The sequence below is a fragment of the Necator americanus genome, chromosome V (genome assembly GCF_031761385.1).
Source record: "Necator americanus strain Aroian chromosome V, whole genome shotgun sequence".
Classification (NCBI taxonomy): domain Eukaryota; kingdom Metazoa; phylum Nematoda; class Chromadorea; order Rhabditida; family Ancylostomatidae; genus Necator; species Necator americanus.
Window position 1 is genome coordinate 14782857 of NC_087375.1, and position 19190 is coordinate 14802046.

General features: G+C 40.2%; 3 protein-coding genes across 4 annotated transcripts; all 3 read right to left on the bottom strand.

Moving 5' to 3' along the window:
• Nucleotides 1-1470: 1470 nt before the first annotated feature.
• Nucleotides 1471-2445, bottom strand: RB195_013908 (uncharacterized protein; the record flags this gene model as incomplete). The annotated part of the gene is made up of 1 exon (XM_064203935.1): nucleotides 1471-2445. One exon carries the CDS (start codon nucleotides 2443-2445, stop codon nucleotides 1471-1473), a length of 975 nt encoding a protein of 324 aa, XP_064059816.1.
• A 1091-nt stretch (nucleotides 2446-3536) lies between these two features.
• On the bottom strand, nucleotides 3537-10498 carry RB195_013909 (uncharacterized protein; the record flags this gene model as incomplete). 2 transcript variants are annotated; one of them, XM_064203936.1, is made up of 6 exons in its annotated part: nucleotides 3537-3661; nucleotides 3733-3762; nucleotides 6503-6600; nucleotides 7883-7945; nucleotides 8175-8238; nucleotides 10456-10498. In XM_064203936.1, 6 exons carry the CDS (start codon nucleotides 10496-10498, stop codon nucleotides 3537-3539), a joined length of 423 nt encoding a protein of 140 aa, XP_064059818.1. The 2 variants fall into 2 exon arrangements, with proteins under 2 accessions (XP_064059818.1, XP_064059817.1); XM_064203937.1 differs by lacking the exon at nucleotides 3733-3762.
• Nucleotides 10499-14492: 3994 nt separating this feature from the next.
• RB195_013910 (uncharacterized protein) lies at nucleotides 14493-17218 on the bottom strand (the record flags this gene model as incomplete). The annotated part of the gene is made up of 5 exons (XM_064203938.1): nucleotides 14493-14614; nucleotides 14703-14800; nucleotides 16913-16975; nucleotides 17036-17081; nucleotides 17179-17218. The coding sequence occupies 5 exons, from the start codon at nucleotides 17216-17218 to the stop codon at nucleotides 14493-14495; spliced, it is 369 nt and encodes a 122-aa protein (XP_064059819.1).
• Between the last annotated feature and the right edge of the window lie 1972 nt (nucleotides 17219-19190).

Here is a 19190-nt window from a genome sequence, read left to right on the forward strand (position 1 = left end):
GTGGCGAAAATAAGGGAAGTAAGCATGAGAGACATTTGTGTTTTTTGTTTTGCAATGCACAATTAACGATCAAAGATGCACAATAAATGGAAACTGTTACTGTGAGTGTCAGAAAACCTTGTTTGAGTTTCACATGAGAGCAAAGTCCCAACATGTGAAAATACGGATTATGGTACGGATTTGTATTCTTACAGTATTAGGGTGGAGTATTCTTACACGGGATAGCAGATTATGGTGATTTCGTCCATTTCTTCCTAATTGCCGTAAAAAAACGGTTCGGGAGATGCGGCGCGTGCACAAGGCTGGGGCGCTCCAATCGAACTCGTTGTGGAAAATAGCGCGAGCTAATATTTTTTACGGTAATTAGGAAGAAATGGACGGAATCACCCTTCTCTCTATAATCTACGATCCCATATACGAATACTCCACCTGAAATCCGTACCACCTCAGATTCGCGGGGTGATGAGTTTAAGCGGCGTAACCAAAATGAACGCGAAATCCAGAAATCATGCTCCTAACCCAACACAAAGAAGGACTCTGTTTTCATGGCTCCCTGGCTACGATTTGCCGCAAGCAAGAACTTTTTCTGTAGTCCAGAAATGGAAAAGTCGACAAGTTGAGCGTGTGATAAACAGTTTTGCAAAATTTATGTTTTCTTGTTATGCCAACGAGGTTTAGGTGGAACTTCTTTATTGCCCTGACGTTTCGACAAACTCGTCTTTTTCAAAGGCCTGAAAATGGTTCGAGGCCTTTGATACCATGCATATCCCATCAAACTCCTCCTCTCTCCTCGCCAACCTCCGATATTGTTCCAAGTACACCACGCAAGACCTTAAAAGGAAAACAACTGACCATTTTCACCGACTAGCGGGGTTAGTAAACCACCGCGTTCTTAAAGATTGTCATCAAGGCGAATGAGATCTACGCACTGTGCAATATCCTTAAGTACTGGTGTGTGGATAACGTTAAGGAAGTGCATGTGGGACAATCTTATAGCTCACAAAGTGTTACGAACGGCAAGAAGTCATTGGCAATTGATAAACACTCATTCTTGTTATTCATGGACGGACTCCTGACGGAAATTCAGAATGCTTCCAATGCCTTCCTAGCAGATATTTCTTTCTCATACGCTAATATTGTACATTTTATTTCAAACTCATTTCCATCATGCTTATCATTTTTGTGGCGCCCTAACGGAGTCGTCGAACTCCCTCGCCTTCTACCAGCCGAATGTTCCTTGATACGCACGTTCAGCATCCTTCCAGTTTTTCCAATATAAATGGAGTTGCACGTTAGGCATTCTATTTGGTAAATAACTCCGATGTTCACGCAATCACCGGCCTAACCGAATGGACAAACCACGCAACATTCTGACACGCATTGCCTATCGTAGAATCTATTGCGAACTAACTGTCGCTTGATGCTGTCGTTCGGGATGTTCACCAACACAACATCATCTTGCAGCTGTGCTCACAAAGGAATCCGGTGTATAGCAGCAGTTAAGGAGTCAGAGACGGAGGGGATGCACAAAGGAATTCTACCTTCACGTGGGATCCTCACTGTGTTGTTCGTAGTTCGAGAGTAGATGTTAGATTTCAATCTCGAGTAACCGTTTGAACTAGCTATGCTTGTGGCTAGTTTTAGTGATTCCTCCCGTTCCCTATCCCCTGTGCACATTGCTGTTGCTGTTTTGACCATATTTCGGATAATTGCCTTTTTCATGCCACTAGGATGGGCTGACTTTGCGTTTATCAGTTTGTTTTTCGAGCTTTCCTTGCGATACCATTTCACACTTGCAATACCATTGTATAGTCTTATTTGAGCATTCAAATAAGGCAGCCAACCATCTTTTGGTTGTTCTCGAGTGAGTTTTATGTACTGCGATCCTTCATTCAGAATTCTAAAGCATTTGTCCATTTCGGATTGCGTTGATCTTATAATGAAGCAATCATCGATATAACGGCAATACATCTGTGGGTGACATTCTATCACTGGTTGTTCTATTATGCTCATAAAGCAAACGGCAAGAAGTAAGGGGAATGGAGCAAGCCTTTGGCCCATAGCAAGTCCTCTTATTTGAGAGAAATATTTTCCTGACCATTTAAAATACTGACCCTCACCCATCAGGATCATTATGCATTGCTTGCTTAGACCAAAGGTTTCTATACTACGGCCGTGTCTATCTAGCATTTCAGATAACGCTTGTAACGTCTGTTTGTTTTGAACGTTTGTGTACAAATAGGTCACGTCATGTGACTCCATGACACAATTTTGTTGGAATCTGGCATTTTTAACACGTTCAAGGAATTGTGAACCGCTTGATCGATGAGAAGACACTTTTGGTAGTAGTTGACTCACAATTCTATTTAGAAACCAAGAGATACGGTCTGTTGGTCCTCCTACACAACTTATTATTGGCCTTATTTTATATGTCTCCGCTGACATTGAGCGCAGGTCGTTACTTGAAAGCTTATGCGTTTTAATCAGGCTGTAAAAAAACGGGGCAGTTCGGTGTTTCTACTTTTAACCTGCTCAGGAATCTTTCGTCAATCCTAGCAGCCTTACTGATGCTCATCCAAACATGGTTCAGACGTTTATATTGTGCAGTAAACTCTTTTTCTGTAACTCGGCGATAAATACTAACAAGAAAACAGAAATAAACATAACAAGAAAACATAAATACACTATCAAATGCTGAGGTTTCAAGAAGAGAGGACTTGGAGATAGTTTTGCAAAACACTTGTAAATTCTAATAAGGCTGCGTCACTTATTCATGCGCCTGACCCACTTGTAATGTGGTTTTGAAATGCGTTAAAGAGTCGAGAGTCATACTTTTAAGAGCGGGGAACGTTCCCAGCTTCGCATTTTTTGGTGTGAGGGGCAATCGCATATAATCGGGTCAAAGCACATGAAGCACGCGCAAAGCTGCGCTCCACCGCACCACTTCGAGCGCAACCGCTTACGCAGCTGACTGTGCTTCATGTCGTTTTGATTCTACTTATACGTTCGTGGGATCGTTACTTCGTAATGAAGTCGACCGAGGCATATAGATGCGTGCTTTGCTTCTAGCAAAATCCCCTAATTTTCCTTCTAATTCGACGCAATGTGTGAATGGTTCAATCGACAATCAAGTATTGCAATTGGTATGGGAAAGTGCATTTACTTTAAGATTAAGTGGATCTTTGCACGCGAGTTACTGATGATTATTTTCGGGTCTTCGTATCGTTGACGAAGGTCACGGAAGGCGCTCGAAAATGCAAAAAAAAAGATGAATCTCAAAGTTAAAAAATAGCGTGAGAAAATATCTTGTAGCCTCTTCACCTTCACTTTCCAACAAGATTTGAAAAAAATGATTTCAGCGTACTTTTGGCTTACACTAGATGAAGTCAAATCAGAACATTATAATATGCGATCGATACCTGTAACTTGTAGTAAATAAGTAAACTTTAATCGATACAGATCAGTTAAAGATTCAAAGTACAGTAAGATATCACAGGACGTGAAAACGACGTGATCAGCGATCAAAATGGGATTTGTCATGATCGCTTCTTCAAATATTCAGCGTAATCGATGTAACCGTCCCCATTTAGGTCCATGTCGTGTAAAACGTCGTCGACCATAGCAATCAACTCGTCATCATTTTGAACAGGTATGCCTGGACCTGAAATGTAGTTTTTCGTTGGTCAGCTTGAGCATTTTCTTGAAAAAGGGCTTCTGCGCAGGAAAACGTACGTCTTCTCGGTCTCGTTAATTTCTGAGTATCTGTAAAAAAGACATATCTCAAGACATGTCATTAGTTTTTTTTTTTCGCTACTGCTTTCCAGGATATTTCCAATATTTGTGCAAGTTCGTTTCTACCGTTCCACTGGACACCAATGAAGATAAGAATGCGAGAGGTCAAAAAGCTCATTCACAACCCAATCAAGATTTCTTGGCGTATGGTGGCACATCGCATAAGCGGTTACATGCAAACCGACAATATTCTCGACTGCATACAAGTGATTGTGATTACATTTAGTATAACTTGTGGATGAGTTCCAGACTGAGGGCTCACCTTGACGATGATCTTACTATCCGGACATCTGTTGTCGGAAATACGGTGGAACGCAACACGAATATAACGAATTTTGATCGGACTGTATTCCGTTTGTATGTGTCTTTCCTTTGACGAACACAACAGTTGAAGCAAGGCGATTACGGCCAAAGTGCAAGCGTACAAGTAAATTGCTATAGTTATGGGTATCTCTGCCTTATTTTCAAATTCAAAGTGGAATTTCAGTGTCGCGGTAAATTTGCACTAAATTCTTTCCCATGTAGTTCAATTTATTTCGGCAGCTAACTTCTAGAGATAATGGACTGTTTATGAACGCGAGAGCGCTGGGGAAGTGAAACGGAGCCGTTGTTGCCGCTACCTATGTATCTGCATTCAAATTAACGAGGTATTAATCTGTGAGAAACAATCAAGATAACCTTACTTCTCACGGATAATAATGACAGACAATGGAGAGAGCAAAGAAATAAAAGTGGGGCTTCTGAAGAACTCCAGCTATCGCGTACATAAATGCTTTTTAAAGTCGAGGAAGACCCATGAGGTTGAATGTGTTTGGCATTTAAATATGAAGATAAAATACGATCAAAGTTATCGAGCAACGCTAAATAATATCGAAATAATATGGCTAGAGTGACTTCACACTATTTTGGCTTGAATAACTAAGTAAATGCCCATTAGCCTATGGAAACAATATAAATATTGATGTCTACAACAACGAGATTTCTTTTTTGAAAATGATAATGCAGAGCGGGCAGAGTGCAACCAATTGTAAATTGAAGCGAAAAAGTCAATGTCTGGAAACACCAGTTTTAGTGGATAATGGATTCTTCAGCGACCAGCTGTTGACAATGCTTGCTGAGTGTTTAACAGGAAACGAATCGACGCAACGCAAGCGACTTGGTCAGATACACGACAGTATAAAACTACTTTTTGAAGATTTACTAGCTATCATGGCTGATAAGAGATTTCTAAATCATTTGCAAGGTCGGCGGTTTAGAACCGTTTCGGTACCACTACATACCACTTTCATGATTCTTTCGAAAACTGACTGGTTGTAGATTTGTCTGGGAGGAGAGAACACTGACTTAATCTATCGAATGGTTCTCACAAAGGATTGTATAGGTCGCATAGGGTTCCTTAAACTTTAATCGATTCTGAACTGAATAAGTAACTTTTTTATTGATTCGCTCGAGCTGTAGCCAAGATCGTACTGATTAACAGCCAAGATTGTACTTTATTAACAGCTAACGTTTCGGCTTTTGTCAAAGCATGGAAAGTCAAAGTGAACTGTAATTTATCCTCTCGAGCGCCTCATTACCCTTCAGAAAGCATTCAAACGATAGACAAATTTAAAGGACAGGACATCAGCCAGCGCTTACCTCATTTACTGAAATTTAGTAAAGTAACAGACTGCCACATACCACAATTATGAGTCACAAGGGTTTTTAAAAGAGAGGTGATGGCCGCTCCGTAGATTAAAATCTTGATGTGGGACCACTTCCTTCGTGGTTGCAATGTGTCCTTTCTTTTTTTTTATATTTGGACTTTGGCGCTTGTCGAAAATTCCTCTAGTGTTCTGCGCGTTAAGATCTCGGACTCGAAGGATAGTATCGTAATTTCTATCTTTATTCGGGAGCTTTCATGCAATAATCTGCGATGTGCTCCGAGTGGGTGGCGAGCTCAGATTTTGCGACTCCGTCCAGATGTTCCTTTATCCGAATACACATGAGAGTCTCGTTTCCTTTATGTAGTCGTCACCACACGACCTGCACCTGATACGATACACTACTCTTGATACCATGCAATCACATTCTCTACAAAATGGCTAAATCACGCAGCTAGGAGTTGTGCAGTCGGTCGTACGCACGATTACGCGCCAGCTGACTTGAGGTTTGCTGATGGTATCTTCACAACCTTTACTTTATTCTGTAGATCGCTTGGCGTAGAGATTTCGTTCTGTCCTGCTCACTTAATCATATATGTAAGGCAAACAGATCGGAATCTTTCCTGGGCCATCCACTACTTTGGATCGTTTAGAGGGATGTCGTGCTTGCTGAGCACCACACTCTCCAGTCGGGTACCCATGGGTATTGCCACCTTATAGTTCTGAGGGCTAGGCTCTGAGTTGAGTTCGAAAGCGTTGATGCATCACGTGCAACTGAACCATAGAGGATCACTCCATGTGGAGGATCGTCCCATTCCAGAAAAATCGACTCTCAAGGAAACCGTACTTCGTTGTTTTAATCACGCGATGTGACGCACAAGCAAAACATAAATTCTCATACTTATCTACTTTCTTTCGATAGTTCCAGTTTCTTTTATTCTCATATCTTCTGGCGATTTACCAGTTTCCGGAATGTATTAAATGGGAAGCTGTACGAGTTCTGTGATGCTATTTGTCCATCTCAGTTCTACTGCCGTAATAATAATACGAATAGGTTAATAACATACCTGTTCCCTTCTCGTGGCTATGTGTCAGAGCCTTTACGATCTCTATACCATCAATTCGGTTATCCTTGTCCAAATCGTTCATTGAGAAGTAATGAAACCTGGGAATAATGGATCTCAAGAAATTGAAGAGACATTAACATTTTGGTAGCCTTGCTGATATCGTTTCCAGAGACAAATTTCTTTTCTAATCACCATAAAAAACCCTAGAAAATTTTAAGGTAAAAGTGGCCTGCTCTCTCTTAGGCTTTAAATGATGTAGATTAGTTTGATGTCCGTATGCTTAGGACCGAATTTTTTTGATCTGGATAGTAATTTTTTTTTGAAGAAACCTTTTTTATTTGGACTTTTATTAAAAATATCACATATTTGCAATCATCACCATTTTTCGAAAACGAAGTCGGTGGTTCAGCTCAAAAAGTTGGTTTCTCGCACAAATGTTGCTAACAGAAATTTCCATCTTCAGTGGTAATTTTGATCTCATACATCGGATGTTGATGAAGAAATTCTCAACAGAAGTAGAAGCTCGCCAGCTACGAAGGGAAACCAGAATAAGTTCTCTGCGCTGAAAATAATCTTTCTTGGTATTTTCGAGTATTACCTCAATTATTTGCTAAATTCATTACATATACTATTATTATCATTTATTCGCACAATATGACATAATTTCTTGAACTTGGAATTTGTTTTCTATCACTAATGTGGAAAAAAAAAGAGAACTTTTTCGTTGTTGTTGTTCTTGTTGTTGTTGTGTTGTTTGTTCATACTTTTATTCATACTTGTTCGTACTTGTTCGTTCATACTTTTAGCGATGAACAGCTTCCCGTGTAAAAATTACAGGTATCTTCTTGAATCATCCATCTCAGTCATTTCGCCGTAGAACGAAGACTTAGCAATATGGTTTAAGTCGTTGAAAGCACTAACTCCTACTGCGTGTGACCTGGATTTCGCTGCTGTTGTTACCTGTTAGTTATATGCCTCAAAAATCTTATAAAGTAGTTCATTACTGCTCTCTTAGGTTTCTTTCCTTACATTGGACAAGATCCGCCCAATGACCTTCATTTTCTGGCTGCGTCTCTACGCTGACCATATTTTCCACAGTGATTAAAGATTCGGATAGAAGAATCAGAAGTTCAGTGAAATTCATCTTTCGCTACACAGTGGTGATGAGAGGACACAAAATTAGTTGGTTTCAGGATCAGACTAATCGTAATGAGAGACTTAGTTGATCTGCATTATTGAATAGCAGCTAAGCTAAGTTAAGCTAATACTAATTTTACCGCACCTTACAGAGTAATCTTAAGATTTAATTATGGAGGTTTTTACTTCTTATTTTGTGAATGTTTGGCTAGAACACTGAATTTGCTAGAGGGATGACCTTACCGTTGCTGCTCTTCTGTCATCGTACCAACGTTAATCTTGTCTTCTAAATGTTGCTTGATGTGGCTGTAAGGAAAATAAGTGAAGAGATAGAAGAATAAAGAAATAAGAACAAAGGAAGTGTGAAAACATCTGTACCAATTATTTGTGGACAGAACGTATCGCTAACGTTGAATTTCACATATTCATTATCAACAAAAAGAAGGTTAGGTAGTAACAATCTTTATAATATTAAACGTTTTAGGGGAAGTTACTTCGAATTCCAAGCACGTAGAAACACCTGTTATAAACCTACCCCTCATCGTGAACTTCCGAGTTTCCACCAAAGTGTTGAGTGCCAACCAAGCGGTGCACGCAAACTGGAATTGTTGTTTTCGGTTATCACATGAGGAAGGCTCCAGATATGTTTTCTCGTTTTTTTTTCGAAAATTCGGCCTTTTTGTAAAAAGCTCCAGAATCAACTAATTTTTTCTTCAACTTTAATAACTGCTTCAAAAGAAATAATTTAACGCTGCAGACTTATCAATACCCACAAAGTAACCTTTGAAGATGATATTTCGCAGTCTTGCTTGTGAATCCTCTTCCTCCTTCATTTTGAGTGTCTTTTCTACTCTACATAGTGATGATATGGATATGGAGGGAACTCACATTAAATGGAACGACAAAAATGAAACGTCTCACTACTGTAGGCGTGTACAGCATAAAAAGTGAAAGAATGGTGGAAATCACCGACAAAGCCACTTAAGACAATTCCGCATACAGGGTGCAGCAAAAATAACTTCCACATTTCGAAGAACTGCGGAGTCTCCAAAGTAAGTAGAAGGTTGCGGTCTATTCTGTTGCTGCGCTCGGGTGATCCCGGAGATCTTGTAGTGGAGGGTTTTTTTCCTCAAAAAACGCGAAAAATCGGTAACTGCGACGCAGAGGGTGGTTAGCAGATGATGTGGTTTTCCTGCTAAGGAAAGTGTTCCAAACTGAGAAAGGATTTTGCTTTGGGTTCAAGGAGTAAGGGACACCTGGAGAGAAAACCACTTTCCTGGAGTCCCAAAAATGTGAGAGCACCCAGAAGCATCGCGTTTCCTTACTCTGAGCAGTTGAGTGTGGTTTCAAAAATCTTCTCCGGCCCTTGGACAAACCAAAGAAATCCGTTCAAGGAAAAGTTGAATGAGCTCCGCCCGACATAGTCAGAGTAGTGGAAAGCATCCAGGCTTCAATTGTGTGTTAGCCGTCAACTCCACCATTTGTACAATGTGATTTTCAAAACTTGAAGTAAAAAGTTATTGGTGATTCCTCATACTATCTTTTCCCATCCCCTTTTTAAATGTAGGAACTACTTTTGTCGCATTCTGTTGTAGTACTCTTAATGAAGTGTAATTCATACAGTCAAAATACGACACGACGTCAACATAAAACAAAATTAACACCAAAACTCTTGTTAAACTATTGAGGTAGCAAGATGTGTGCATATGTCGTATACGCAAAAATAAATGTGGCGTATTCTTTTTTCTGGCACGGCTATAGTTTAGCGTGTTTTGACTGCGTGGAACACAGCAGGAACTTCACAGAAGCAAAGGTTCCGCGAATTAGTCTTACTTGATGGGTGAACCCCCGGTGGAACACTTGTTGATGCAGTCAGTGCGGTTGTTATCTCAACATCCGCAATGTTGGTGCACATTCTTAATGAAAATGAATCAGGGACTTGCTTTGTACGTAGAAAAATTGTCGTTTGATTGTAATTGTCGGAAAATTGTTTATTTATTTATTTATTTATTACGCTCAAAGGCCTGCCCAGAGTAAGAGGCAAGGAATTAATATAAATAAACAATAGAAAATCCAGCAACGAGAAAAGAGTAGAAATAAGCAGGGATAAGTCACGCGAACAGTAAAGCAGAGGACAAAATAGTAATTTCAAAAAGCACATAAACTAGACAGGGTGGGGATTAAGACTCTCGGAAAATAAGAAAGTACAGATGAGCTATAAAAATTAGTGGCTTCCAATCACATCAGCCAGCAAGATGCCCTCATAATATTAATAGGTACAACACCGGATATAAATTAAAGGATATAAACGCTTTTTTAATTCTGTATGTACTAGATAGAGAAGTAAGCCAGAGCCATTCTTAAGGTATTCGGATATCACTTAAAATTGGGGGAACAATCGTATTCACTTGCACATAAGAAGAAGAAGCAAGAAACTAAGTGATCTCACCTAATGCTTATTCTTTCATTCCATATATTTATTTCTTATTATTTTATCAATAATTTTCAATTTTGGTTATTTATTCGATTTGATTGCTATTCCTTATCACTTGTTCTTTAATTATTCCTTCTCAAAAACGTCATTAACAAAAAGGATGGGGGCTAAAAAGAAAGCTCGAAGGGGTGGATCAAGGTGCTCCGTTGGTTTTGCCAATTGAGCATAGAATGATATATGTACACAATATTGATCTACTAATGGCTTTAAGACGAATAATTCAAGCAAAAATGATTGTAATGAATGTAATATCTCCTTGTAAGATTTGGCTCGGACAAGCTTGGAACGGAATTCAAGGTATTTGTTGCGGAAGTTGACTCACCGCTACTGAGGAAGGCGATTGAAACCACCACACCTGTACGCATGTCGGCCACTGATAGGAAGACGTCCTGAAAGGATCGATACTGTCGAGAGTGTGGTCCTTGTGCCACGTCATCCGACACAAACAAGCTGGAGATGGGAATGGTTCGGAGTTCATTCTTCCACCTACCTGGATGGCGCATTCGTTTAAGTGGCAGTGGAGACCTAGCACGTACATTCGTATATTATTTTATTTTATTACTATTTTATTTTTAGTTCTCATCATTACTTTATTTTTTTAATAACGTATAGTCGTATTTTCTCACATAATCATTGTCATGAAATGCGTCATCTAGGAGACTGAAGAAGAGCATCCGCAATGAGCGGCTCCTAGGTGCTTTCTAGCAATTTTTGCATCTTTGCAACAGTCTTCTCTCAGTCACAGATTCAGATTTTTCGATTGATAGTGAAATTACTCGACGAAATTAACGCCGTGCACCCTTTCTAGTGATGAGATTCGCTACATATGCTTTCATTTCAGCACTCGTGCGAATGTAAGGAGTTGCTTCGTCGGATGAACAGAAGCGTTCAATGATTGATCTCCTAAATGGTATTTTCCTGCCATTTTTGATGATTCTGGTCTGACCCTTAGTTCCTACAGGAAGAATTCAACATAACAGATTTCTGGAATGCTGGGTTTAGCACAATTTACTTCTCAAATGTCTGTATCGATCTTGCTGACCGACATACATCTCATCCTAGATATTTTTTTTACTTATTTAATCTTGTTTTTTGCGATGTTCTAGAAGTAAAAGAAATGAAAAGAGGAAACAAGAACGAACCTATTGCGGTTCTTGCATACGCTGATTACGGAATCGATGAGCATTTCTTTTCCCAACAAAAACTTCACCAGATTTTCTTTTCTTTTCGCAAAACTTTGCGAGGCTTAGTTTACACACATTTTAGCATGTACTGATTCAGAATATAGCCGTATTTTAACAGGAAAATATTACTACTTACTGAATCATGGTTTTTTCCTTGTACTCGTAAACCCACTAAGGCCTCACCAAAAATTCATTAGTTATCGCTTGCGCTCATCATAAAATAGTGATCATTTTGGTGGAAAATTTTTTTTGGAATTGATTTATTTGTCTCTTTGTTTTCTGTGCCCCCAATTAGGCCTGCTTCTAGAGCTTTTCTGACATACGCTGATTACAAGTTGCATAAATATCCGCGTGAAAATATTGATTTCATCGATGTAGATGACTTGAGAGAAGCTCATGTAGAAACCCCTGAAGAATACCGATTCCACACTCCTACTGTACCTATGAAGGATTGCTTGTTCCCTTACGAGCTTAGCTCTTGCAGCGGGCAAATAATATTTGTACCAAAAGAAAGTATTTCAATAACAGATTTGGTAACGATCCCACCAGTCTCAATATTCTTATCAATTGGTCGTTGTGGCATACTGGAAGACTTCGGAAGTTGTCCCGTTATTTATTCTTTTATTTTGTTCCTACACAGTACTCACTCAGTCTCTTATCTCCTCTTAACGACCAAAGTTCGATTTCTACTATTTTTTCTTACAATCCATTCCATGTCGTGCACTCCACACGGAAGACTGCTATAGGTCTGTGAACAACTCTGTGGACTTATTAGTAATAATCATCTCTGCAACGTTTGAAATGCATGCATGAGACTACTCATCTGTCTTTAGGCCGGTGAGTCTGGGGGCTAAATAGTTCAGATGTTTGAGACATGTGGCTCTTTCCAAACACGTGCTATCCTTGACTTTTCGCCACATATCATTTCTTTACTCCAAGTACAAATAGTTACACAGAAAGTGCGGGTGAGGCATCGGTGTATTGATACCGTAATTACAGTGTATAGCGCCATCTATAATAATACCATGCTATACAATATAATACTTAGTCTATCACGTGTGTGTATGTTCATGTGTATGTGTGTATGTAAGTAAGCATGCGTATATGTCAAAGTCAAAGTCACTGGCGTATCAATCCACTTGGGATGCGCCAACGCGTTCTACTGGAATTCGTAATCGATGAGGTTTCGGAACGCCTATACAATGACTTGCGGGGCCCAGCCGATGACCAAGTCAGTGTTTTTATCCTCTCAGACAAGTCTGGTACCAATTTATCGACCCCGGATGGATGAAAGGCTTGGTGAGCACTAGGGCGGGTTCGAACCCTCGACCGTGTGGCTACAACGGACCTCTAACCGACTGCGCCACACCCACTCCTAGTCTTGGAAAATCCTAGACAAATACGAAACCATTGAGAACCCTAAAGAGAGAGACAGAAAAGCTACTAAACGATGGGGGAAGGTTGTTGGAAACGGTGGGAAAGAGAGAATACTGTCGGCTAATCCGCATATGCATATGTGCGCTTCACTCCCTCGTGCTCCCCGCATGCCTTTTCTCCTGCACGTCTGCCTCATCAGGTTTGTAACATCTTCTATTCGGAAGTTGAAACACGCAGCCAAATACGGCAGTTCAAATAGTAGTTAACGGTTCACGTGATTTGGCGTAGAGCCTTATCGTTATCAGCATGATGATAAAGATAAGGTCCATGTTAGCACATCACTCTGTTTATGGGGAAAGCAAATAAAAATTCGTTTTGTTCGTGTTTGTTTTGAAAATTGGTTCAAAAATTCTCAACTTGCAGCGATATCGTATAGTAAAATAAAATTTTAATATTCTCCAAGTGTAGTAATGATGTCTTCAGAAAGAAAATTGTGGAATCGTTTAGCCATGTTTGAGTTTTTAGAAAAAAAAAGAACGAAGAAAGCATTGTTAGTGAAAGGATAAATTTATTTGTAAGCGAAAATTTACGAAAACTGCCACTATTTTTAATTTTTATTGATTAGTGAAGGTGAGCGAAGCGAGCGCCACAAGAACCTTAAACTTATTCTCGCTTAGCAAACTATTCACTCTAAATGTTTCCGTTATAAAAGTAGATGGAAATGTTTCACTGAAAAGGAAATTTCGGACTAAACCCGAAGTAACGGTGCTTTTTCTTTTGAAAAAAATGACAATATCGTTAACTACGATGAGATACCTTACAATATTTGAAACAAATGTCATTTGTGAATAATATGATAGGAAAACTAATAGTTAAAGTTTCCTTTCGACCAAGACATCTCCTCAATAATCAAGCCTAAAGTGACTTACAAGTTTTTACATAAGTGTTGTATTTTCTTTAGATATGCAAACAAATCTACTATATTTCGGTTCGGTACTGCGGAAGTTTCTAATGCTGCTGTACCATCAGCCTCAAAGTTTTTATAGTCCTATAAATTTTGTTCACAACCATTCCATTCCAGAAATTAAGGTCGTGACTTAGCAGTGAGTTACAATTTGCTAAGTTTCTCAAACATAAATGAAAAAAGTATTAGTGGAATTTGAGTATATATCCCATGTATCAAGATTTTTTATTTATTTTTTACTTTATTTAGAAGTTCCCCATTCTAATTTTATGAATGTCTCCATTAGCCTTTCATGTAACATTATTCTCTCTAATTCCTAGAATGTACGCTTATAATGCAAAGAGAAACAGTTTGTTCCTTTGGAATTCTTAAAGCAATTTCTTTCTAGGATTCGAAAAATGATGTGAAAACCATGTAATTTTTTTTGTTCAATGCCAGTGTAGTAACACTGGCCGTCATTTTTTGCGACTGTTTGCTCTTCCTTTTTATCTAACTTCGGTCACAGAAATACGGAACATGCATCTTAGGCAAAGGTGAAGTTATGGACACATAATAACAAGGGAAAAATAAAGAAATAAAAACGGACAAGAAAAATGAGTGAACAGTTCTGTGTGTGAGAGCCGTAGATGAGAAAAAGAGGCAAGCCAGCGGACAGGAACAATAATTTTGGACGTCACAAAAGAATATTAAGACAAACACTAGCTAAAAAGCTGCCGCGAACAACAAATGCTCGGCAGGTGATCAAATCGCTTTTTCAAATAACCGCAAAGAGCTCCATGTACTGGAAATCAAACAAAAACAAACTTTCGTGGGACCGACAAAAACTTCTGCTTCTTATTTCGGTTTCATTTTCAAAATATATTCCGTGTAGTCGACGTAGCCATCACCGTCTAAATCTGCTGTGGCCAACACACCGTCAACCATTTTCTCTATTTGTTCGTCTGTCAACAACGGCACTGCAAACAGTTTTCAAATGAATTATCACCCTCCAGAAGCATGTGGTCGGTGATAGAACCTACAGTAACGAAATATGTTGTGACTTACTTTCCTCTGCTCCATGGGTGTGAAATAGCGCCCTTGTTATCTCAGTCCCATCCAACTTATTGTCTTTATCCAGGTCATTCATAGAGAAGTAATGGAACCTTAACGCAGTAAAATTGTCATCCTGATCCTTTAAAGGCAGCATACCATGAATCTGAGGTGGTACGGATTTCAGATGGAGTGTTCGTATGCGGGACCGTAGATTATTGAGAGAAGGGTGAACGTTTCTTCCTAATTGCCGTAGAGAATGGCTCGGAAAATACGGCTTCGAGCGTTCCGGCGCACTATTTTCTACAAGGAGTTCGTATTTGGAGCGCTCCAGCCTTGTGCGGCGCCGCATCTTCCGGGCCGTTTTTTACGGAAATTAGGAAGAAATAAACGGAATCACACCTCTCTCCATTATCTACCATTCCGTATACGAACACTCCACCTGAAATCCGCACCACCTCAGATTTGCGGGCTGATGCCTCAGATCAGGTGCTATTTGGTTTTTCTCCTTTAAGAACATACACAATTTTACGTCGAAATTCAGAGCATTGTTTTTTTTTTCTTGAAAAGGATTTGTTACTGGATTAATGGGACATATGACTAGGGTCTCGAATACGAGTCTTACCAGCTCCTGGCGCTTTCCCTGATTGTGCTAAACAAGACATTTGAGTATACGATCTAGTCACCTAGTCATCTAATATAGATCTAGTCCAAGACATAACCTCCACAGCTACACGTCGAAATTTGCCCAAATATTGTAGCAAGATGTTAGTTCATAGTACCCCACCAAAGTTCATATCCAGACACACAGTCACCACCTAGAGGGAACATATAATATTTAGTAATAACCCTTCTTTTCGTCACCCAGAACTACCGGAGATGGTTTAGTGAGGCAGTTCGAGCGAGCCGTAATTTTTCGATTGATATGAACAGCGAATGGATCGATTCTGTGCGGGCTCATCCTGTTAATCCAGAAGATTTGATAAGTACAAGAAAAGCATACCCCAAGAAGGTACGGTCATCACCCACAAAGTCTGTTATGATTAACTGCAACCAAAAACTCTGTTATGACTCGTCTACTAACTTATTATATGCACATTTATGGACAATCCTGAGAAAATAATTATTTAGATCTCATCCGTGTATAATATGTGTTAGATAATGTGAAACTATCGTGATAATTAGAATGAATCAATAAATAATCATCAATGGTTGATTAATTGAAATTAGAATCGCTGCCTTTCAGCGGAAACAATCTACTAGTGAGTGTCATCCAGAGTTCCACAAGTAGCACTCAACAAGGCCCACAGCGCAGCCACTATGCACCAGATGTTTACTTAGTCGTCATTTCCAATATGTGCTCGGAAACTATTTGTTTTGATCCAAATCGAATTCCAATTCCAGTTCCATCCAATTCAAAACCAAACAAAATGTGCTCGATTGCAAGGTCATTCCATGAGAATAAGTACTGCAATCAAATCTTGCTGAACTAAGTTAGAATTCATACTCCCACTTTTCTCTACAAAACTACCTCAATACAGATTAAGAGTCAAAAAAGTGGTGATTTCTATAGCAAACAGGTACCGTACTCAAGAAAAGTTCAGTGCATGAAAATCTGGACCACATCGAGCACAATAAATGCAGCAAAAAAAATTGAAAATTCTCCTGCGGACAAAAGCAAATCACGAATCGGAAGTACATGCACACCTACTTTAGCACTGGAAATATTTATCCGACAATAGGCCGGGATCCGTAATGAATTCCCACGAAGTGCTCAGGAAATCAACCAAATAATATTGGGTAGTTGGAAAGGGAAAGTGGTGACGGTTTCACTTCCATCGTATTTATCCTACCAACTACAAGTATATTGGATGGTTCTGATGGTTTTGATGTGCGATAGTTTCGCAGAGGGTCCGAATTGCTGTCTGCATAGTCGCTTTTCTTCCCATTTTGCATCTTGCCAAACGTATATCTGAGCAATACAGCGTTTGTCTCATTGCATCTTCACTTGAACAAGACAGGCTCTGAGGGAAATCGCAAGCAACTTCCTAAATATAACATAATAGTGCTCACTTTTATTAATAACTACCGACCCAAGGAATACTTCTCGATGACAGATCATTGACGGTTTCTTCTACAAAACCATATTCCATGCATTCTTGACGGAATTCTATGCTCAGCGCAGAACTAGATTCAAATGTGAAATGCATACGATGCTAACGTACCTTTCCTGTACCTCGGATAAATTGCCGATATCCACCTTGTTTTTCAGATGCTCTCTTATGTGCCTGCAATTATCTCGTTTGTTCCTTTTGTGTTAGTGGAGAGTTGGAGTTCGAAGCACTCACTCCTGATTATGAACCTCCTCACCGGTGAAATCGTGCACGGCGGCACCTGGAGAGTCATACTATTTTATTCAAATTACTCTATTGCTGAACTGATTACGGTAACCACAAGAAATAAAGTCTGGACTTAAAAAGTAGCAACCTACATCTTAGCGGAAGAAGCACTGACACCAGAATGAAAAGCATCCGGACACAAGAACGGTGGTGAACACACAACTGGATGCAGCTGCGTATCCATCAAATGCAATACGTTGTGGTGTTAATCAATACATAGAGTCGTTTAGGGATAAGCGCACACTTGTTGTTCACCGAAACTGGGTGCTGTTTACAGTCAGTTTGTGGTTTGTGGAATCTCTGCAAATACATCTCTTTTAGCGATTGAAAACGTTAAGCTGAGCTCGAGTCTTAGAGGAGATGACAAGAGTCAAGGTGAATCACAACATTTAGAGAATGCTGCCTTCCGAGAACGGATATTTCAGATCTAAAAAACAGGTTACACCAAAGTGAACATAGTCTGTTCAATGAAGATAAAGGAGGCCATTTGTAATTTATTAGGTTGAGTCGAAAGTTCTCGGACAATGTGGGGTAGTGATGATTTCTAGAGATTATCACTCAGCAAAAAGCCGACAAAAATGGATGTGTTAGCAACCGTTTGATAGAGAATAAAAGGCTCTTCAAAGTGCAGGTTAACAATCCCACTGAGCCAGTTCCCTTCCCGCCACCATGCCGCGCAACTTCAGGCCGTCGTCACACCACCGCCGCAACGTCATACTCTTTCTCCATCTGTCTGGCCAAGAACCCGCGGATATCGATAGACGTCTGAAGGAAGTTTACAAGGAGCACGCCCCCGCTAGAAGCACAGTCTACAAGTGGCACTCGAAGCTCGCTCGTGCGACTATTCCATTGAAGATGAAGACCGTTCGGGACACTCAGTGGAGTTGGATTTAGACTTGCTGCGGAGACAGGTGGAAGCCGATCCGTTTCAAACCACTCGCGAACTGACAGTCACTCTTGGGATGAGTCAAACCACAGTTGTTCGCGGATTGGAGTCAATCCTTGCGAAAACTAGGTCGATGAGTACCACATGCTCTGGCGCAGTATGAGATGGACTGCCGCGTTGATGCGGCACTTTCTCTGCTCACACTCAAGCGCACCCACACTTGGCTTGGGCACAACCATCGCCGGGGATGAGAAGTGGATTTCCTATTCTAACATTCACCGGCGTGCCCAATGGGTTGACAAAGGTACGGATGTAGAAGACGTCTTTAAACTCAAAACATGCCTTACATGCCAAAAAGGTTATACTATGCATCTGGTGGAGCGTACACGGCGTCGAATACTGGGAGCTGCTCGAACAGGGACATACAGTGACCGGAAGACAAATCTCGAAAATGCACAGCCGCAGCAGCGCTAAGTCTACTTCCCGCACGACAATGCTTGGTCGAGCATTGCAAGAACGACACCAAAGCCAAACTGATAAAATTCGGTTGGACCATTTTACCACACCCACCGTATTCTCCAGACGTGGCTCCCTCGGATTATCACCTTTTTTCCTATCTCCAACGTCATCTGGATGGTTAAGAATTCCAAACCCGCGACGACATTAAAAATGCACTCGAGCAGCTCTTCAGGAAGCAGTCCCCGGCGTTCTGGAGCAAGGGCTTCTACGACCTGCCTAAACGTTGGCGGAAGACCATCGATACCAATGGGGCATACTTCAAATGATTTACAGTTATCGTTTAAAAATTTTAAAGTAAATAAAAATATTGTCAATTTGTCCGAGAACTTTCGACTCAACCTAGTATATGCATCTATCCTTATTTTCAAGCGCGGCGGTAGCGCAATCAGTAAGAGGTTCCGCCGTGAGTGCGCCATCAAACGAAGGCATTTTTTGCATAGGCTAGACACGCCTTCGTAAACCCCAAGCGATTCAAAATCGAAGTGATCGCCTTGGCGCATCCCAAGCAGACTGATTAACGCCAGCCATTTTCTCCTTTGAACTCTTTAATTTCAGTCCTTATTTTCTGAATGTCAAGCTTCAGACGCTCAGGAAGAAGAAGAAAAACGTCTTCTAGCAGGATTTTCGTTTCCTTCTGTTCTGCTTCTTTGCAACGACTATCTTCCTAAAGGGCGTTGATGGAACGATGTTGGTTATCAG